This window comes from Agelaius phoeniceus, chromosome Z (assembly GCF_051311805.1).
Source record: "Agelaius phoeniceus isolate bAgePho1 chromosome Z, bAgePho1.hap1, whole genome shotgun sequence".
In the NCBI taxonomy this organism is placed as follows: domain Eukaryota; kingdom Metazoa; phylum Chordata; class Aves; order Passeriformes; family Icteridae; genus Agelaius; species Agelaius phoeniceus.
In genome coordinates, this window is record NC_135303.1 from 4,528,040 (window position 1) to 4,551,267 (window position 23,228).

General features: G+C 42.3%; 1 protein-coding gene across 1 annotated transcript in view; it reads right to left on the minus strand.

The window, feature by feature from the left end:
• The window catches only part of RAD23B (RAD23 nucleotide excision repair protein B), a 35,642-nt gene extending 14,840 nt beyond the window's left edge, over positions 1-20,802 (minus strand). Inside the window, exons 1-5 of the mRNA XM_054653360.2 lie at positions 20,609-20,802; positions 8,276-8,357; positions 5,724-5,803; positions 3,257-3,504; positions 120-175 (exon numbers count right to left, since the gene is read on the minus strand). Of these exons, the coding sequence (XP_054509335.1) occupies positions 120-175; positions 3,257-3,504; positions 5,724-5,803; positions 8,276-8,357; positions 20,609-20,674 (532 nt within the window). The 5' untranslated portion in view covers positions 20,675-20,802. The remainder of the gene's footprint in view (positions 1-119; positions 176-3,256; positions 3,505-5,723; positions 5,804-8,275; positions 8,358-20,608) is intronic.
• Between the last annotated feature and the right edge of the window lie 2,426 nt (positions 20,803-23,228).

Below are 23,228 nucleotides of genomic sequence, written 5' to 3' on the forward strand. Positions count from 1 at the left end.
TTTGATTATAACTTTAACAATGACAGATACAGAAGAAAATGTCAACATCTGCTAATCCGTCACGTTTCTGCTGCACCAAAATAATGTCTACATTAAAAAAAAAAAAACTCTCCACTTACCAAGTGCACTTATAGCATCCTCAAAAAGATTTGATCGAGATGTATCACCTGTTGTACTGTAAGATGAAGACAAGTGCAATGGTAATTACAAAACTTTGGAAAACTTCCTGTTTTTCAAAAAAAAACAAGAAAAAGAAAAAAAAAAAAGCAGCAGCAGCAGCTGTAACTCTAATAGCCCCTTTTGTTTCTAAAAAACCAACAAAGCTTTCCAAAGAGCTCGCTTTTGGTCCTGTAGTGAGAATAGATTTTTACAAACTTACAATGCTAGCATTTTTAAAACAAGGCCAACCTTCCCCCGCTACCCCCCAGAAGTTTGGCTCTTGCCCATCTGCTCAGGGATTAGCCATCTGCTTGCTTGAATGCTTTAAAGGGTGGGAGAACAAGGTGGATTTTCAAAAGCACACAGCAGTCTCACTAACTGCTTCCCCACAGCCACCAGCTTGACCTCAATGAGGACCCAAGGAGGCTGGTGGCAAGCACTTATTAAAACCTCAGTATACTGCTTTCCCAGGAATATAAACTGCTAACATTTGCAATTACTCCATCTCAAGTTATCAAAGTTGTAAAATTACGGGATTAAAGGCTCACCTCCATGAACAGCAAGGAACACAGAGGCACAACACTAGGGAGGAATACCAGTTTTAATCAGCTACAGCCAAGGCTGCCCAGTTCCCAGGGCTGCAAAATTAAAGCATCAGCCCCCTGGTCTCAGGGTGACACCCAGGGTGGGTCAGCAGGACTCCTTCAAGGGCATTACAGCCCATAGGGTGGTGCAACTCACTGTGGGGTGCCAGGAAAAAGTGCTGGGGGAAGAAATCCAGAGGAGGAACCAAAGGCAGGGAAAGAAAAGCTTAAGGCACCATGCAGAAGACAAGGATGGGTCAAGAGAGCAAAAAGAGGAGAAAAAGGGCCATAAGAAACACTTGCCTGGCCATGCTCTGCACCTCACCACCCACCCATCCTGTCTTTTTATTAAGTTCTACTTCTAAAAATTTTTCATAATGTGGGGTGTGTGTGTCTCCATTCTATATGCACGTATGTGGAATTCCAAGTGTTCACAGGGACAGGGAATTGTGAGACAGAGGGATCCAGACACCTGTGGAGCCAGCAACTGCTGAGACCAGTGTGGAAGTCTGAAGGCCAAGGACTGCAGCCAGTTCCTGGGTAAGTCTCTGTGTGTGTGTGTGTGTGTGCAGTGGGAATCTGAGTATCAGGGCCTGGAATGGGGTGGCAGGGCTCAGGCAGTCCCCATGCCCTGGTACCAAAAACTTGGCAAACTCTAAGGGGCCAGCTATCAAAAGAGAAATTCGTATTTTTCATTTGAGTTTTGTACATTTTCATTTTGCAGTAGTGGGCTTTGCTCTAAACAGCCAGAGGGGGAGAGGATGTGGCTGATGTATCTTGCATGAGTGCTGGGATTTTTCCTGCCTGAGCTGACCCAAGCAGGCAGACATATATTTATAGGTATATCCATATTGTGTGTATATTTTGGGAATACGCAGTCTTGAAAACATGATAGACTTGAGGACTTGGAGCTGCAGAAGCCTCACATTTATCAGGCTACCAGAGCTGGCAACTCCTACCAGCAAGTGAAAGATCATCAGATTGATCTGAATGTTTTCAGAAGATGCCACGAAAAATCCAGCAAGGAACTTGGAGAGATCTCTGTAAGATCTGTGCAAGAAATAATTTGTTCCAACAAGAATGCTTCATTAGAATCTGTCAGTAGTTAAGATTTACAATCAAAAAAAAGATCAAAGACAAAGCAGGACGCCAGCTGGCCTGGCCTTGGGTCAATAAATCTTGCCTTAGTAATTTAGCTTCTAAAGCAAATCAGAAGAAAATAGTATTCACTGAAATCAAGGCAGGTAATAACTTTGATGTCTATGTTAAATTATTTTGTTTCTCCCTGTCAAGTGTGTACACTGAGGGTCCCTTACTGCAGTTTTACAAAACTGCAATCTCTACATAAAAACACTATTTCAGTATGACAGATTGATCTTTGAACCCACTCGACAAACTGAGCAGGGAAAAAAAAAAAAGAAAATAACCCCACTCATTAGTATTTTTTAACAACTAAGTTAATTTGACTGATAAATGAACCTTCATTTGCATTCCATTTCTAAGAGATACCCGTTTCTCAGAACTGCGAAATTGAAACATCAATGTCTGTATTTAGTGCAAGAAATTTGTGATGAGTTTTTCAAGACATTAGGCAATTGCAAGTTTTGCTTTGTTATCATCAAATCAGTATTTGTTGGTGGTTAAATACAATCACTTTAAAAATACTGTCTTGTGCACCAGTATTCCCAGAAAAAACACACAAATAATTAAAACCCAGAGCATGAAAAATGAAGATTTGATGCTATGCAGCACTTCAGGGGCCATTAAATTCCAGTTAACAACATTTTAATCCCATGCAGTACTTCAGCAACTTAAGCAAAAAAAGGCAACAGCATACAACAGGGATGAAACCTCTAACTTCCTCTTGATTTTCTCAACTGTAGAAAATTGAGGTGAAAAGTTTTCCCAGGTTTCACAATTAATTACCTGCAGATGGGTCAAAGAACATTTAGGGGAGAAAAAAAAAAACAACCTTGTAGCTTTAAGGCATTACATGATTAAGAGCAATACCACATCCTACATTTTGGAAGAAAAAGCTCTTTGCAAAAATTAAGAGACTCATACAGCAATAAGGAATTTATGGTTTGAATCTGACCAACATCATCAAAAGCACAATCAGAGGGTTATGAGCACAACAGGATACATTTCTCTTCAGACTTCAAGAGCTTTGTGAGCAGTAGATGCCCACTGCAGGTGAATATCCTCAGCCTGAAAAGAAACTTGCACGATAGCAACTCTGAAATGCCTAACAAGAGCTCAAATCTTGTGTCATTTAACTCTCCCCTCCACAGGTTTGCTCCCAAGACCACACTTCCCACAGAAGGCACAAGCAAGAAGAGGTGCTTCTCACAATCAGTAATATCATACTTGAGTCAGAGACTGAAATTACAGTCAAGAAAGAAGAAAAATTATATAGAATGGAGAGAGTGACTGGCCTAACACTGTAATAAAAACTTAAAATCAAAACTAGAAGCAACAGAAACGGGAACCCATTTTTGGAGGGTTATCCATACCTGTCAATTGATGATGGACTGAGAGCAGCTGGTGCCTCAGGTGGTTTTTCTTCTGGCGTCTCCTCTTTCGGAGCACTCACAGGTGCTGGTTCACAAGCCACTGCATCTGGTACTGGTGGTGGAGGGACAGGAGCTGGCACAGGGGCAGGAACAGGGATTGGTGCAGCAACTGCTGTGGGAGCTGCAGTTGTTGAGCCAACAGTGGAAGTGGCATTTGACGGCTGAGTCACTCCAGCTGCTGCTTTGGGCTACAGGAGGACAAAAGAGTTCAGGCACAGAACAAAGATCATAAATCCACGGCTCTCTGAGTTCTGTTAAGACCATTTGTGTTTGCTGTCGCTGCCTCAACATCAAGCACAACATTAAAATGTTGCAAGACATTAATTCTCTCTCGCCCTTCACTGTGTTTAAACAAGCAACTGAGAGCGTCACTGAGGTACTCACACACCTGAGCGCTCACACTCTGAGGATAAAGTGAAATGCAAAGATCTAAATATTTACAGGCAACAATATTTTAAATGCAAAAACAATCCTGTGTTTTACAAAAGCACATTTTCCAGAAGAAACCAAGAGAGTTGCCAAAAAACATCTGCAGAACAAGCATAAGCTTTTTTCACCACTCAGATGTGGAAAAAAGTAATTAGGACAGAAATCACATTTCATTATGTTTGCTGGAACACAAGATGAGAAAAAAAATTAAACTTCACCTGCAACATGTTTCGGTTATGCAATCTTTGCATTCAGAGCACTAAAATAACATCTCAAATACTTCAGTTCATGAAGTAAGCATCAAGGATACAGCAGAATGAAGGACTACCAAATTTACAGCAGAATATTTGGAGTGAATAATACTTGTATGCAATTGTGAAATAATCTTCAGATCTCTAATGGCAACCTGAATTTTTCTTGGATGCGGTATTAATCCCATTATACAGAAATAGCCCCAAGGGCTGACAAAGCTGACTCCAATCTTTGCCTTTCCAAGAGAAATAGCTGAACTTTAACAAAACTACTTATTCAAGGTGCACCACCACTTTCAGACATTGCCTGCTTGAAGAAGAAAACATTTACTTCTTCCTTTTGTCTGCAAGGAGAGGTAAAGCTTAAGAATTAATAGCTTCCAACATGATGGGCAGAGCAAATAACATTTTAATAGGCACTCAGAGAAAAACACTGACACAGTAGGAATGCAAGGGGGGTTATTTTCTGCTGGATTCCTAAACCCTTAATGCAACAACGCCTGAGCATCAGACAAAGTTAGCAATCTCTGCCTACATGACTGGGCATGTTTTACCCACAACAGAATCAGGAAAGGGCAATTGAGCTCCAAGACTAGCAAAAAGATTGTAAGACTGAAGAAATGCCCAAAGTACAGGTCCTTTATTATCAGAATATACTGAATTTAGCAGTTCTTCACAGAGATCTGCCTTTAGAATCATAGAATTGTTGAGGAGACCTCTAAAATGATTGAAACTAACCCAGCACTGCCACACACACCACTAAACAGCATCCCTAAGTACCACAGCCACACATTTCGTGAACACTTCCAGGAGAGGCAGTTGCACAACTTCTCTTCTGGAGCCTTCTGCTATCAACAAAATGAAAAACTGGACTCTGACAACTCATCTGCACCTGTTTTCTTGTACTGATAAATGTCCCTGCAGCAAACCACAAATTAGGAAGCTGTTCATTCAGGAAGACAGCAACAACAGTTATTTTTAACAAGCCCACTGGTTTAATTATGTTTACTATTACTAGATAGAAATAAGGGCCATCAGAAAACATGTTTTCCTTGTTAGGAGGAGGAACTCGAGCTTCAAAATTAATTTAATATTCCAAAACACAAATGAAGCCAGTTTGATTCAGATCGCAATGGTCTGGAATGCCTGGAAAAGCAGTGGCTTGATTCCTGGAAGCAGCCTGACAAGTGGTTCAGAGAAGAAATACTTCAAACACGTGTCACAGTCATTCCCTATAAATGGCACTTGCAGGCTTTCAAAACCCACAGGTTTGTTTACTGCCAGATGTATCCTGTCTCTACTGGTTTATGCTGTTGAGTTTGACAGGAGAAAAAGCCATGAACTATGAAAAGCAACATGGCAAGGCTGGAAGAGCTCCATACAGAGGATTCAACCACAAACTACCTAGGTTGCCTTCTTCCTTTTAATAATAAAAGGGAAAAAAATAACAGAGAGACATGAAAGAATAAACAGTGAAATCAACCATTGGCAATTTTTTTCTTTAATACAAACATTCAGCTCAGAGCAAAAGTAAAAATCAGCCTAGGCAAACCAAGACTATGAAGCAATATTTTTTATCTCTTCACATAAGCTTTTTACTGTTGATCTGAATTTGCTTATGATGAAATTCCACTGGTTTTTAGAATGGATATATACAACTACTCATCACAAGAAAAAAACAGAATTAAATTAATGAAGATTCCTACTCAAAAGAAGTGATTACTCACTTTTGTCACCATAACCACCACAAAGTTCTTCTCATCTATCTTGTATTCTTTAAGAGCAGTTTCATCATTAAGGATTTTACCTGGGAAATTAAACAGGCAGAAATTAAGAAGCTGTTAAACAAATCAATAAATGATCTTGGGATTCCCTCAAGAAAACATGTTTTATGCAGATTACAAATAACTGTTAATTCAACAAAAAGCAGTTTGGCCATTAAGCTTTGGCAGCAGAGCTACAGTTTTCCTCATGTGATGTACAGAGTGGTGGATAGCTTGAGGGCTGCTGCCCTAAGTGTTGCAGATGCTTTAAAGCCATTTAAAATAAAAGCATGAAGTCTGGAAAGATTCACTGGAATCTGGAAAGATCCGTAACAAAGATACACGTAATACAGAGGAAAAGCACTAACAGACAAAAAGCTTAAACAAGTAACCTATGTCTGCTTACACAGTAAGGGAAATTCCTTTCTACTTATCTTCCATTTGGTCTTCAGATAAGAGCATTACCGGCAATAACAAGTGTGTGACCTTGCAACTTTAACAATTTGCAAGGCTAAAACATTAGAAAAAGCTAGAACCATTTCATAACTTGCCACCTGGACAGAAGGATGAAAAATTATCAGACAAACCCAGAAACTTCTGTTATACTACGACTTTTGATGTTTCTTAAGCAGAGGTGGTCCTGTGACAAAATAGATTTGCAACACTTCTACAAGAACTTCTAGGAACACAGTCAACCACACACTCTTTGCCTTTTCTTAGAATAAGCTGACTCAGAGATAGCACCACAAATCAGAAAAGCAAGTCTGTAAGTTTTATAGCACTACAGAATTTTCAGAGAATATTTTACAATTTAAACTGATTAATTTTCTGAAGATGTGTCACAGACTACTTCCATTTCATAACCTCTCTGGTGGACTGCAACCAGAAGGACACATCCTGATGATTGCAGGGAAATCAAGCAACACATACACTTTATGGCACTCAGAACACAAACAACTGGTTCCACCAGTCTTGCAGGTCAAACATTCAAGGAAGTATTACACATAGTGCAGTAATAGCAATACCTGTAGCATCTGACTCAGAACCTACAAGGGTTTACTCACAATTTTTATAGGCACTTCAGGGAAGGCTTTGATGAATGTGTTTGCAATATAATATATATATACTTTATGGAAGTATATATACAGACATCCTGTCTTCTCAGAACCCACCACGCTCAGGGTTTCTAGAGCTCACCCTAATTCAGATGTCAACACAATGGACAATCAGAGCTTCTCTAATCAAAGTCAGCTGGGGGTATCACTTTGCTTTACCAAACTAGGAAAATTCTACAGTTCATTTTAATAAAAGTAAAAATGTCATCAATATACCGTCATATCTCTCGTCCAAGAAAAAGAAAAAAAAGAGAACTGTCTTTGTATAATGTTATATTCTCAATCTTATTTCCTATATTTCCTACTGCTTGTGAGGGTTATTCAACACTGCAGATACATTCTGACTTCACAAAACACTCGAGTCATGTCACAGAATCTTATGCAATCTCTGATTTTTGCAATCACAGTAACACAATATTAAGACTGCCATGCAGTCACACACATTGCACAAAGCCTTCTCCCTGGTTCACATTTCTTGGTTGTGCATGAGACTTCCACGTTCATGCTCTTGGCATGCACTGCCCCCACTGAAGTACCAGGGACATAAAACTTGCTCTGAGATGTGGTCCAGAGGAGCTATACAAACACAGAGACTCACAACTTCTCTCCCATCAGCATCTCTCCACTGTTAACAGTGGCTTTGGCTTATCACAAGTGAAAGAGACAATTCTTGTTACAAAGCAGTGCATGACAAAAGTGAAAAGTCTACCAAAGCTTCTTTCAAACCCGGTTTTAGAGGAAAAAAAAACCCTAGAGGGAGTACTGGAATAGCACCAAAGTTCTGACATGAAGTCAGAACAAAAAAATGGATTTCTGTATTAGCAGCAGAATGAACAAGGGAAGTAAAATAAAGCTCAAATAAAGTTAATTTCATGTTTTTAACTGACATTAGCCTGCTTTTTGCTAGTACATAATGCACATTTCTAGTGACAGAGCTTAAAACTATTGAAAGTACCTTTGTACAGCAAGGATTTGGTGGTGGGTTTGTTTCGTCAATCCAAAAGAAATAATCTAGTTTTTAATTCTCTGTGGTATATACAGCAATGCTTCAGCTATACACAGCATAAATTGAAAAAGAAAAGAATTAAACCAGAACAGCAGCTTTTACCTGCTTAAATCCTGAATTTTTGTAAAAAAAAAGCTATTTCTTCTTCATCCAGCATATCCCTAAGACATCATGTTACAAGAGAAAAGATGACAGACACACATGCATTAAAACCTAAAAAATTCTAATTCAAAATCAAGAGTTCCCTTTGAGTTAATTTTTGTGTTAGTGAGGTTTTTTATCCTGTCTGTACTTCAGTTCTTAGAATTCTTAGAAGACTTAACATTCACATCCAAGTCAAACAACAACATAAAATAAAGCACGTTCAGATAAGTTATCTTCAGAATATTCATTACCTGCATAAATTAGTTTTTGGCCAGCTACTGGAAAGGCATCTTTCCCCCTTTCTGATTCAATCTTCTCTTTCAGTGCCTTCACCTAAAGCACAAAAACAGTCTTAATGAAAACAAAGTTCACAGTACAAACCTAATTAAGTATACTTCAAGTTTTAAATACTGAAGAGTAGTTTCAATCATGCCTTGATTATGTCAAGTTTATCAGCCTTCAGAATGTCACTGTAACCACTTTGCAGAGCAACATGCCCCTTTCCCAAATAGTCTCCTGTGCAGAATCAAATTGGGTAATTAATTCTTCCATGTGAAGTTATTTGTATGAATGTACAACACAGTGAAAAAGTAAATTAAGAAATCTGGGGAGCAAAAATGTTTTCATCTCTTGACCCATTTGCCCTGTTCTTTCCCTGAATGCAGAGGATACAGCTGCTACAAACAGAGAGGAAGGTTTTCATCATCATAACCACTTTTCAGGGGAATGCCTGGGTTTTTTTGTTTTTTTTTTTTGTAAGATCACCATGACATCCAACCTTGAACTCCCCATATGCAAAGACTTGTGCAAAATGTTCAGAAGCTTATCTTACATAAATTGTTTTCAACTCCTCCCTCTCCACCACAATTTCTGGAGCTTCACACAGCAATTCTAAGCCTATACATTTACTTGCTTGCACTGATGCATCACCCACACTTTCACAGCACCAATAGCTCAAGTGGCCCTGCTAGTTGCTGTCATATATGAGAATGGTCTCAGTTCTCCAGGAAGGCTCTGTAATGCTACCCTGAGGAGGTAAAGCAAGCTCCTGTAAGAGCATTCCTGCACTGACACATCTGCAGTCATGTTTTAAGACAAACTACCTGCACATAGTCAATTCTTCTTGCTTTTTTTGCAGACACTCCCAGCACAGAGAAAACAAAGACAACCAACCTGCTATGAGCTTATTACTACAAGCTAACACCACCTTCCAAAGGTTGGGTTTGTTTTTTTTTTTTCCTGAACGTTCAAAAAATCTATTTCATAAAGCTCTTCAAGGATACAGAACGCAACATATTGCTTCCCTCTATGGTACTAAACAAAAATAGGGAGCCAGCTCTTTTTCCCCAGCAGATGAAGAAAGGATGCTTTTGGTATTTTGTACCATGCATGCCATCCCAGCACCTGCCAAATGCTTTGGAATTAGTCTCCAACCAGGCAGTTGCTCTCCCACAGCAAAACTGAGAGCAGCTCACTGCCACCCATAAGTCCTGAGGATAATCAAATTTGACAGTAGTTTGCTGAAATAATCAGCATTCTCATGCACTTACTTTACAACAATCTGTCCCATCCTTGGATTTACATTTATTTTTAAAGCATATTTTCTTGAAAATTAAAAATATGAGCTTGTTAATTCCTCCCCAGTTTTAAGGATGGAAGTGACTCACACTGCTACTGAACAATCTCCTTCACCACAGATAAGCCATCAAAGATTTTTTCCCTAAACTTTAATAATGTCTAATACTTCAAACAACTTCAGTTAAAGTCCTGCATGCACTAGGGCAAATCCCTTGAATCATGTTAAAAGCCTGTTACGTGTGCAAATGTCTACTTTTTAACACTCTCCTTATGTATTCTTATGCTCTTGTACCAATCACTCAAAGATAATGACTCCAGACTACTTCTTTTATACCCAGGTACCAGGTTTGCCATAGATTTGTGAGAAATATTGCAATGTGACTAACGTGCATAATCTATTTTCAGGGAGAAAATTAAAGTTTGTTTCATGTTCACTGCATAAATCAAGGTACTGGCTTCAAATGTCTAGTTAGTCTCCTTTGTTTTCTATTGTTTTATTCCAGACAACAGTCTTTTTCCCACAGAGAACAAAACCAAGATGTGTTCTTTCAAACATAAATGTTTGAACAGCAAACAGTCCAGGTCAGGATACACTGAATACACACGTTGATTTACTACACAATAATTGGATCCATGAAAAGGAGTTAAGATATTTACAGTAGGAGGATCCAACAATTAATTTGCCTTTGCTGACCACCTGCGTGTAGCATTTCCCCTTGTTATTACTGTGCTGTGATTGATGTACCGCAAGCGACCTGAGGCACTGCCCTCTTCCAAAACCTCCCAAAACATCCCCCCTGCCTTAAGTCTGCAACAAACAGGACTATGCTTTCATCCCTCTGGCAGGTGGCATTCATCTCCAGACGCAGGCAAACTTCCATTTACACCATAGAGCCAAGGGAAATGAGAAAAAAAAAATTTCTGGGAATCTGTTCCAGTGTTTCACCATCCTCACTGTACAAAATTCCTTCCTTACATCTACTCTTAACAGGCCTGCTAAGAAGTCTGTTCCCATCTTTTCTTATAAAGAACCTTCTGTTTGGCACTGGCAGGTTCTCCAAGATCTCCCCAGAGCCTTCTCTTCTCCAGCCTGGACAAGCACAGCTCTGTCAGCCTGTCTCCATAGGAGAGGTGTTCCACCCTCTGAAGACCTTCATGGCCTCCTCTGGACCAGCTCCTAAAGGTCCACATCCTTCATGTGCTGAGCACCACCAAGAGCACACAGTCCCATAATATCCCACAGGGTTACACCTAGGAAAACTAACTCAGCACCCACGGGCAGTTTCAGCCTTGTTGGATATTCAGGTGGCTGTGCTTCAGCTGTACAGGCACCTTCCACAACCCAAAAACCCTCTCTGCATACTAATACTGACATAATTTTTATTATTGTGGTGGTCTAGGTCAGGACAGACTAAAGACATGTGCTAATTACTATGTGCAGTAACTGAATCCACGTGAAGCAGTTTGGTATTTATTGCCTCAGTGAAATGGTTATCAATGCAAATAACACCATGAGGTTACAGAACCACAGTGGTTCTGAACATAAAAACAGACTAGAGATTTTCTCCTAGAGAACAGAGATAATCTTTGGCTAAAGCTTGCCAATACAGGGGCCACCATTAACTTCTTAATTCTTGAAAAGACTGGAAATCCTGAGGAGAAAAGTCTGTTACAGTTTTCAGTGCTGGTCTTTATTCTCTGCCTGTATTCTTGCCACATGCATCAATCAGTTTAAGAACAGATTATATCCTAAATTACTTCTGTTCTCTGGCTGACAGCTTACAGAAATCTAAAAGAAATTTAAGCTTAACATAACTGAGCCAATTTACAGTATTTTGCTATCTATGCCCAGGGACACTGCCATTTGCAAAGGGGAAGATCATTTACATGGGTCTCTCATTTAAATGGACATTCACTCTACTGTGAACTTTTGCCATCCAAAGATACTCAATATCTTATGGTGACTGACAGTACTCCACCATGGGCTCCTAATCACAAATTTAAAATTCTGTCATGTCATTCAAGTTGCTCCTTTAAAACTGAAAATACCATCAAATAGTCAAGTAATTTCAAGATTACATTCAAAAACATTTCAGAGCATTGCTTAACTGCTTTATAAAGAACAGTGATTTAGATAAGGGAATCTGTCCTGTCTCAAATGAATACAATTAACTGATTGGATCACAACTATTCAAAGGAACAAACAAAAGGACTTAAACCAACCCTTAACTACTAGAGCCTGAACCTGCAAGAAAATACAGTCAGCAGCAGACTTCATCATTCTCCTATTAGAGACAGGTTCAAGAAAACACTCGGGCTAAAATAATGCTTTCCTATCTTCTGGCTTTCATCACTGCCTAGCCTAGGAGGCCAGAAACACATCATTTGCAGAGGATACAATACTAATTCTCAAGGAAAAAAGAAAGGAATAGATAAGATCAGATACATCAATTTTAGCAGTAACATTCCAGTGGCAGAGAATTTCCCCTTGTAGTTCCAACTGGAGTGATTAAAGGCATAGTGAGAAATAACTGTGCCATTAATTCTGCTAAGGGAGGAAAATGCATAACGGTGCAGCAACCTGTATGTCAGACAGTAGTATGATCCACTTTAATTTAGATTTAAACTATAGATGCCCCATTTTCAAGGAGGAATTAAAAAACAGAGAGAAAGAGAGAGAGAGGCCCTCTCAATGCTTTTCAGAAAATACAACTGCATCTTCCAGCTGCTGGTGCAGTGAAAGGCTGAAAAAAGCAACATCCTAAACTTCGCCTCTAGCAAATTAGGTTGCTGAGAACCTAACTCCAGCACCACCATTGGTTATTAAGTGAAAATTAATTTTGGGGAAGCACACCCAGCACATTGATCCATCAAACTGAGAAATAATTCATAGATTATGATTTATTTTACTCATAAATACAGATCCATAAACCAAACCTTCAGGCTTTGTAGCTTTAGTCAACCTGATTAGGGTTCAAAATGTATTTCAGACCTCACCAAATCCCATTTTTCCTCTACGCTTATAAAATTTCACAGCTCAATAAACAGAGCCTCTACTTTATGGCAATAACTTTAAGAATGAGCATCAATTCATCTACAAACACTTTACCCAAAAGATTCAGAAACAGCACACTTACAAGCCAAGATGACTTTCTTCTGTCCCCCTACGAACTCAGAGGTGAAACTCTCCCTGCTACTCAGAAACTGAACGCAACGTCCCCGAGAATCCATTATGCCATGCAATCTGTTTAATAAAGAGCTAGAGCTGACTGACTCCTAACTGAAAAACTGAGGTCTTCCAAAGAAATACCAGTCATCAACTGCATCTAAAAATGGGTTTCTTCATGAAATCACCAGTGCTGAGTTTCCCAGTTGCTCCTTGCAGTCACTTTTTGCCAGCTAAGCAAGCAGGGCATGCTGGGTTCCACCCAGGCAAGCAGCTCCCATTGATCCCACACCATTCCCCCTTCCCTCTCACACAACGATTTTCATTTCTCCCACCTCATATAAATGCTAACACAGAAGAGGCAAGAATCATCAGTTTATTCAGAGACTCGTTTCATAAATCCTGATGAAAAGGTGAACAGTGTACTTTCATCAGTTTTAATGTATAATTACACGGGCAAGACAAATTGCTGAATTTCTTGAGATGTTGGGAGAAACTGAATATAAAGCTGGAATGGATCTCTTTTGACATCAAGCCACAAACCCATCTTCCACACCATGATCTCCATCAGGAATCTGATGCACCCACAGACAAGGTTGCTTGCTACCTCTACCGTGAGGCTGCTACAAAGTTTACTCTGATAATGGAAGTCTTTTGCTAGATTCCACCCCAAGTTAACTCATAGACTATTAATACTGATTTGTTCTTGTGCTGATGCTATCATTCAAGCATGAGTAGCCTTCCCACATCCACTGATGCTTGCCACTGTAAAACATTTACATAATTTCACCAAAACTTAGAGCTAAACCAAGCAGGTCTCTTTAGTTTCATGTCAGAGTCACAGTTTTCCACAGGCTCCAGGCACCTCTTTCCAAAGGTAGAAATTCACTGTCCTTGGGAACAGGTGGCCAGCACACTTGAAGAAGAGCATCACTACTCTCCCTGGATGTTTCAGGATCTATGAGCTTCAGGACTTCATCTTTTAATGAACCCAATCCCAATTAATCCATGCTGCTCATTTGAGAGCTGTTTACCAAAGTCTGACCCTCAGTTAGGCATACAGGTACCAATATTCAACCTTGTGTTTTTCAGTGACACCATGCTTCTGTTGATTTGTAATCAAATTCTCATCAAGTGAATTAAAGGACTGTGAAGAGACCAACTCTGAAAGACCCTCACTGCCAACCTAGCTCTGCTGAACTGCTTCTCTTGGAGAAAAAATGCTGCACAGAGGGTTTGTTTTCAAATCTGCATTATAATTCTGTACCACCCTTCATCTTTTCTGTAGCAAGCTAACGTGTTTCTCCCAGGCTTTGAGAAAAGTCATAGTTAGACAAGGACAAAAGATTTTGCTCCAAAGGGCTTGCTCTTTTCCTCCTCCCTGAGGGGCGGCATCATAGTTCGAAAAATTGTTTAGAATTTAAGCTTAATATTCCTGAATTTTCTCCTCCTACTGCCCTTGCAAATATATTTACCACATGCTATACTGCTACATAGATACTGCTCAAAGTCAGGCGAGGACAATGCAGCTGTATCAGACAATAAACCTGCTAATGAAGCAACAAAATGACCAGTGCAACAGGTTTTACTACCCTTAATCAAACTCCATGATCAGCAACTGATTAATGACAAATACTGTGCCTACTACTGAAAACAAGCAGAGGATAAGAAATTACCAAGCTCCTAAGTCAATGCTTTACAGCTCTTTTTCTGGTAAGAATCTATTTGGTTCCAGCTACTTCTTTCTACAAATCATAAAAGCAGGCTTTTCGGGCACAAAACTCCATTTACAGTGTTCTCTTATATTTTCTTTCTAAACAGGACAGTCATATTTAGTCAGAAGGCAATAATAATGGTGGTTACATGAAAAGATCACTGCCCTACTTCAGGCCTCAAAGGCATAACAGATACAGTAATTGGGAAGAACCACAGGAGAGGAAGAGCCTTGTGAATCCAGTCAGGCTTATGAGCTTAGTAAGTGCCTGGGAAAAAAAAAAAAAAAACCCAGTTGTACTCAAATAAACAAGGCATCTAGAATTACTCCAGCATTTAAAAACAGACAGGATAAAGCATTCATAAGCTCCTTTATTTACTGCTGCTGAAGTTCGCATACAAAGAAAGAAGCAGCATCCTCGGAAGAAAAATAATCTGGAATTGTCAAGGTAAAAATCCAAATTTTGCCCTGACATTTACTTTCTCTGCAATTACCTCTACCTTTCTATTTTCCTCTACAAAATTGAGCTCATCTACACACAAGTGAAATTTTTAAGTCTAGTAATTGTTATGCACTGACCAGAGATCAAGAGAAATCATTTCTGATTTCAAAGCTGGCCTCCACACACTTCTGCCCTGCATTTTAAAATTGATGTATGCCCTGTCTGAAAGAGGAGGCACCGGGGCCAGTTCTCTGATGCAAAAAGGTGACTAAAAGCAGCTTTGTACTAACAGAGGGACACAAATGTCAACCTAAAGCAGAGCTTCCAGCTATCTGCAGCTTGAAGAAAAACAGCAAGATGGACAGTCCTGCCTCTGAAGCCACAAAGGCTTGTTTTAGGAAGAAAGCTTACATTCTGAGTGGTGACTCTTGTGCGGTCTTGTTGATTAGCACAAAAAAAAAAGCCTCCTGAAGATTTGGGCACACAGTTTTTACAATAGGCATATTCCCCACAAGCCAATTTACAAGTATAAAAGTGACCACAGTTGTTTGAGTACGAAGAAAACTGACAAGCCACTTCGACCAATGTCAAAAAGACACTTAAAAAAAAAAAAAACCCTTTTCCAACACTGCATGCCTCTGACACAAAAACACAGGGGAAGGCAAGGAGGGGGAGAACCAGAGCCGGTGTGCAGACAACGCTCTGTGTGCTCACAGCCGCGGCGAGAGCCCTTCCCTCTCCTTTTCCCGTTCCTTTGGTGCTCCCTGCAGGGCAGCACGCAGAGGGACAGCCACCCTCACAGGCTCTAGGTAAGACAAGCTGCACATCACCACGTCCTGAGAAACACAGAGAGATTTGTTCCACTGAGCCCACTCCACCCACGGGAACCTTGACCAAAGACACAAACCTTGGTAGGAGAAAACATTGCCAGCTGTGCCCCTCGGTGCTTTAAGTTTACGCCCCCGTACCTCACACCTACAGATAACCTTTTCTGTGTTTCAGGAATTCAAAGAAAATGTTTTCGAAAGGTTTGTCAGTAAATACAGACATTCACACACAAGGGCAGCAATGGGACTCCAGACAGCAGCAGGATCATCTGCTCATAATTATTATTCTTAATTAAATCATACTCTCCTTATTCACCAGCTTTCAAAGGGAACACCTTCCAGCCTGTTGTTATCCATGTCAAGGACAGATACCCTATGCTTTGCAGTCGTAACTGCAAAACAGACCTTAAATATATGTATAGAACCATCTTTAAGTGTGTACAATCTCTATATTTAACTTCTAAGTGTACTGGCCACCTTGGGAAGTTTAGATTTTGAGAAATACAGCACATAACACTGCCAAATTATTAAAAGTACAAAGCTAACTTTTCTTTGCTGACAGCTAACCTACATAAGAACATCCTCAATAAAGTAGTTGAAAAAATATGGGCAGAGCCATAGCATTTGAAAAATGGGCAACATGTAAAAACATATTCCAATATGAATAAAATAATTTTAGTTGTATTAAGTAATTTATGCTATCTTATCCTTTCCCTTATTAAATTTTAAAAAAATGTGTCATCCTGCCCAAAGTTCTTTGGAAATTTTATTTAAAACACTCACTAGAATTTCAGGAAAATATTCCTGTACTTGTGAAAGCTTAGCCTTCTTCAGCCAAGAATCAGAACAACCTCCTTGCTTGAAAATCCTAAGTCTAATCAGGAAAAAGAAAAGGACTATCCACCAAAGAAAAGCAGTAGCAAAAAGCCCCTAGAGAGTTAATTAAACAACCATAAATTGTAACAGACCAAAACTCCAAAATGCTATAGTCTGTGAAGAAGATATGAAAACAATGGGGGGAAAAATGGAGCTACTTTTATTCTAGTGATCTCTGAAGTTACAATTTTGCAGAGTCATGTATCAAACCACAAGCAGCAAGTACAAGCCCTTCAAACTCACACTTCCTCTGCCTGTGCAAGCACACACACACACAATAATAAAATGCTAAAGAGAGGCAAGAACAACGAAACAATCCTCCAGAAGAGGAGAAAGATACCTACTGTACAACCCAAAGAGTAATTTAAAAAAAGAATACCAAGACCTGAAAAACATCTTTAACCTAGAAGGGTACCTCTGGATTTTGAACTGAGCACTTTCCTCTAACCATAAAATGATGAAACTCCCAGGGAAATGGAAAAACAACCCTCTTACCTACAACTGCTGTAGGATTAACTGAAACACACGTAGGAAGGAGGTTTTTAAGGGCTTGCTCACCCTCATTCACAAGTTACAAGCCCAGGAACCAGCTTTCACCATTTCACTCAGCAGCAGCCCGGTTTTTTTTTCCAGAACTGCTACAAAGTTGATTCTTCTGACACAGTAACGTTAGCATCCCGAACCCTCCACATAAAGCGCACACACGCTAAGGACACACCAGAACACGGCAGAAGCCCGGGCTTCCACAGCTGAGCGTTCTGCTGACACGGTGTTAAACAAGCTGGCTTTGCCTGGGTGTTCAAGGGCTGTGGTGGAACAGCGAAATGTGAAAGCCCATATTGTGTGACACACAGGCTGCAGCCAAAAGACTGCTGACATCCTGAATATTCCTTGCACTTCTCTGCATTTTGACAATCAGGTTTTTAGGTTAACAGCGCAGGGGGAGCTGAAAACAAAACGGGACAGACTTAAACTATTGCCTGGTGTTTCACTCTCCAAGTTAAGAAAACGTTTGTTGGAGATTTTTAAAACCCTGCTTCGTGTCTACACAGTGGTAACTACAAGAGAAGTGCCACATTTAAAACCCTACAGTGTCACCTCAGACAAGAGATGCGGCCACACAGGGCTGCACCAGTGTCAGACAGCGCTTATTATTCGCTCCTAACACAATGTTTAACATGTTTACTTTCTCACAGAGAGCCAACAAAAAGAAGCAGCAGCTTGTGCAGATGGATACATGCTTTCATTTACCCTGGTTAAATCGAAATGCTCAAGCCCTGAGTGGCCCCACTTGGAACACTACAAGGGGTAAATCCACCCCTGTGCAGAGCAACCAGGTTTGCAAAAATTCAATTTGATAACAGGCCTTCCCCAATAATAGGGCCTGAGGCTAAATATTTTCATCTTCTTTAGTCAGTCAGGGTACCTGAGAGTATCTTTGCCAAGCAAGGTAATAGCTTCAAGCAGATTTTTCACTCACTCAAAATACTCACTTGGCCAATGTTTTAGAACACAACCAAACCAAAACTAGTCACACTACTGAAGGCAAGTTTAAAATTCGACTGTGTATTTAATAGGGGAAAAAAAAAAAAAGACCAGTTGCTTGTGCACAGAGCTAATTAGCAAGGCTAATGAGTTATTGGGAAGTATGCTGCTTCAAATTATTACTGGAGGTTGGTTTAAATATTCCTATCAACGACAGCTCTCAGTTACAAGCATTAAACCTTGCTGCCTTGCACAGTAACATCAAGTCTCTCCTGATTAAACTGGGTACTGAGAATAAGGGGAGAAATTGCTAGGAGCACAAAAGCAATTTTACAGAACCAGAACCCGGCTTTGGAGCAACAGGTTTCCTGTGCCTATTGCAACTACATGAATTTTGGCCTTGTCACAGCACAGGGCAGAAATCCAAGTAAACAAGCCTACCTCTGAGAAACACACACATGGTCCAAAGACTAAAAGTAATGTTTCCCAAACCCCATGAAACACGTTCCAAGGTCCCAGGAAATTAATCTAAGAAACCAGTGCGCTTTTAGGTAAAATCCGTGTATTCCAAAAAAAATCTGACTGAGAACTTCAAAGCACACACTTGTGAGGCGCTTCCTCAACATAGCCTATTTCAAAGTGTTTTCTGATTTTAAGACTCAGTTTGTAAGTGAAGGCTCAAAGCTGAACTTCTCTTTACTAAGTTCTATGATTTTTAGTATTTCCAACAGTTATTTTCTTAGTAATTTTTTAAGAAGTGTGCCACAGAAATTTAAACACATTTTTCACCTCTACAGCTAATACAATAAAATCAAGTCTCTATCCTGTCCTTTTTAAAACAAAGTTCCCCTCAAATTTTACCAGATTTCTTCTGTCTTATCATGCATTCCTGACCAAAAGCTGAAATTACGCTTATGAGGAACATTTTTATTTTGAGCTACTGTAGCAGCTACATTTATAAACAGAGGGTGCAGTCGCATTTTCCCACAATCCAACTTCCAGTCATTGCATTCTGCTGTCTCATAAACTGGTGAGGGCTTTGACTGGCAACATTCCTTCAGTCCTCTCCTTGAATTTACTTCCCAGGACCTTACTGAATGCAGAGAGCAAGAGGGGGAAAAAAAGAAAGGGAAAAAAAAAAAGAAAAGAGAGTTTTCTCAGTAACAGCAAAGACTTATGTTTTAAATACTTGAAGGTCTCTGAGCCCTGCTTCTCCTAGGGCATTTGCCATGTCCCTCAGTCACAATGGTAACCCAAACGAGCTCTTAGTCCAACTTTTTACTGTCATCCTTTATTTTCTTATGATGGAAGAGGGTGAACTAAGAGCCTTTATAAAAGCAGATACAATGCCCCATAGTATCTAGAGCTTCACTGCCCACCTGTCACAGGAAAGCTGCCTGGAAAGGAAAGCTGCCAGCCTCCCCAGTTCTTTCAAACCAAGGCCACAAGTGTTGTCTGGATTTGGCTATCAAAACAACCACCTCTGCTCAGGCAAGTGACAAGGCAACTTCCAACCCTGCCAGCTCGCTTAGGGCCCTTCCTACTGCATTTCCCCGAGGATTTTCCAGCGGGCTCCCGTGTGCACCTGGAAGCAAAACATGCCTCCTCCTCGCTCACAGCATCCAAAGGCGCTGGGCAGGGGGAAGGAGGCTGCCTGAACCCCGTCACACCCCCCAGCACCGAGGTCAGCAGAGTCTCTGCTGCACTCCCTCCCCTCCTAAGTGCACACTGATTAATCACTGCAGCTCGCCCCGTGTGGCCACACAATAAAACCTCCACACACCTGCCCGGGCACACTGTGATGCACCTGGCAGCAAACCCCAGAATCACGCTCCTGCCCCGGCAGAAAAGCCCCACAACCCTCCCAGCCTTTCCCTTGTAGGAATCCATGGAAGGATGGGAAAGACCACCACGTTTTCCTTCTGCTGGACCCCCAGCCCCACCCCGGCAGAGGGATGCTCCCGCAATATCCCCTCTCCCAGTGCTCCCATTATAAAACTGCGCCCCACTGACTGCTAACCCACGGTACCCCGCTTCCCGAAAGGAGAAACTTTCCTTTCCTACAGAGCTCTTCTCCTTCCCAGGACTACGTGAGATATTTATTCCCCCTCCCACCTCCGGGGCGTTCTCCTCAAAAACAAGGGGGGGAAAAAGTCCTTCCGCCGGAGGTCTGGCCACGGCAGCCCCTTTCCTTCGGCGATGGGAAGTCACTCCTACCCACCAGCATCCCGAGGAAAAAGGGGATCCCTCCTCAACCCCCTCCCCGCGGCCCTAAATCCCCCAAAATCATCCCGGGCGGACACCGCACCACCCCCGCGGCCCTGACCCCTCACTGAATCTCCTGCCACCTCCACAGGAGGAGTCCGTCCCTCCTTTTTCCTGGGGGGCGAGGGCACAGATCCCCGCATCCCTGTCCACGGCCGCGTCCCGGGAATGGTGGTTCGGGTGGGGGAGGGAAATGGCGGGGGCGGGGAGGGGGCCCGGGAATGGCCGCACCGTCTCCTCGGGGTCGATGTCGATGCGGAAGGTCTGCTGCTGCAGCGTCTTCAGCGTGATCTGCATGGCGGCGGGTACGTGCCGCGCTCCGGCCGCCCTCGTCCCTTCCCCGGGAAGAGGTGGCGGGGAAGAGGCCGGGAAAGGGAGGAGGAGGAGGGAGGCGGCGCCGGGCTCGGCGGGAGGGCGGGACGCGCATGCGCGGCCTGAGGCGCCCGGCACGGCGCAGGCGCGTGTGCGCTTGAGGGCGGGGAGAGCGGGAGGAGGGGCGCGGGCACAGTCGCAGAAATACGAAAATATATATTTATATATATAGAGAGAGAGAGAGAGCGAGAAGAAACGGAGCGATTGCGGCGGAAAAGGTCTGCGAGTCCGGCCTGTGAGCGGACAGCAGCGTGTCAGCCTGGCCGTGGCACTAAGTGATGCGTCCAGTCGTTGCTCTGAGCACCTCCGGGGCAGTGACTCTGCAGTCTCCCTGGGCATCCCGTTCCAATGCCTAGTCACGCTTTCTGTGAAGAAATTTTTCCTAATACCCAGCTATATCTCCCCTAGACCGGCCAGGAGAGATTACTCCATCATCTCCACTGGGCAGCCTGTTCCAATGCTTTTCACCATTCCTGTGAAAAATTTCTTCCTAATACCCAAATTTACCGCCCCCCCCCCCCCCCCCCCCCGGCCCCAGCCTGAGGCCGTTCCCTCTGCTCCTGTCCCTGTTCCCTGGAGCACAGCCCGATCCCCCCGGCAGTGCCCTCCTGGCAGGAGCCGTGCAGAGCCACAAGGGCCCCCTGAGCCTCCTTTGCTCCAGGCTGAGCCCCTGCCCAGCTCCCTCAGCCTCTCCTGGGGCTCCATTCCCTTCCCAGCTCCGTTCCCTTCCCTGCCCACGCTGCAGCCTCTCTATGTCCTTCTGGAAATGAGTGGCACAGGACACAACACTTGTAAGTTGTTACACAAGTTTATCAATACACTCTTGCGGGTTTGTAGCACCTCAGTTCTGTCAGTGCTGGTTTCGTGGAATATAAAAGACCGTCTAATCCCAACCCCTCTGCCATGGGCAGGGATACCTCCCACTAAACCAGATTGCTCAAGGTTGCTTTATCCAACCTGTCCCTTGAACACCACCAGGTGTTGGGGCATCCACAGCCTCCCCCAGGTAACCTGTTCCAGTGTCTCACCATCCTCACAGTAAAGAATTTCTCCCCTATATCCAACCTAAACTGCGGATAAATAGGGGTGATTCCCCTAAAAAGGGGAGATGCCCTAAATCTCCCTCCTTTCAGTTTGTACCTATCCCTCCTTGTCGTACCACTACCCTTCCCTACAAAGTCTCCCTCTCTGGTTTCCCTGTAGGCTCCTTCAGATACTGGAAACTTCTCCAGGGTGAACAGCCCCAGCTTTCTCAACCTGACTTCACAGGGAAGGTTCTCCTGATGAACTTGGTGGCCTCCTCTGGACTTGCTCCAGCATTTCCATGTCCTTCTAACATCGAGGACCAAGACCTGGATGCAGCACTGCAGGTGAGGGTCTCACAGGAGGAGGAGAGAGGCAGAATTGCCTCCTTTGACCTGCTGCCCACTCTGCTTTGGATGCAACCCAGGACTCATTTGGCTTTCTGGGCTGTGAGTGCACGCTGCTGGCTCATGGTGAGTTTAGTAGTTTGCAGTTCAGTGTTTGAGTAGTTGATGCATGCCTTTGATGGGTTATTAACCTGTGTTTGCCCTGGTGCTCCTTAGGTAATATAGGAGGAGAGCTGCCACAAATAAACTTTAAAGTTGAGCCAGCTGTGTTGGTTAAAGAGATCCCTTTCCCCTGCACCTTGTAACCTCTTCCATCTGCAGGTGTGGGATCTCCTGGGGCATTTTCTTTGTATACAGGCTTTCTGCAGGAGGGGATACTTGTGTCAGGCTGACTTCATGGCAGTTAAACTCCAAATTTCCTAGCATTTTGTAATGCCCAGAGAATATCTAGCCTGCCACATTGTCAGCTTGATGTTTGTAATAAGAACCATCTTCTAACTCTTTATTTTATTCTTTTTTTTACAGTAGGCTTGGCTTCCTCACCGTTTCCTCCCAGCAGCGCAGCCAGCAGGCAGCATTGCCAGGCAGAGGGAAAGAGGGAGACCCCTTTGCCTGCAGGAATGAGGGAATGGGGAGGTGCTACACGTACACACAGGGCTGGAGGGGCTGCTTCTGCCAGCGTCCTGCTCGTGCTCTGACACACAGACAGCCAGAGCCTCCTGCAGCTTTCGCAACTAAAAAGAAACCGCTGACTGTTGCTAGTAGGAATCCAGCATTCTTGACAGCACAGAGTGACTTGCTTGCTCTGCGTGGAGAGCCATTAAAAAAAAAAAAAAAAAAAAAAAAGAGAGAGAAAAAAAAATATCACTTGCTATTTTTTGCTTAGGTGGTTACAACTTAAAATATGCTGCTTGTTCAGTTTCACTCCTGCCTGATACCTAAGTCTATACTTTGAAGATAGAAGGGATTTTTTTTTTGTTTTTAAACGTTTCATTCAGCAGTCCAGATATATGTAAGTGCTAAGCTTCACATGCAAACTAAAGTACCTCATGCTGAGGGGTTGTGTCAGTTTCACTACTCTTTTCTGCTCAGATTGTGTTAAACTACTC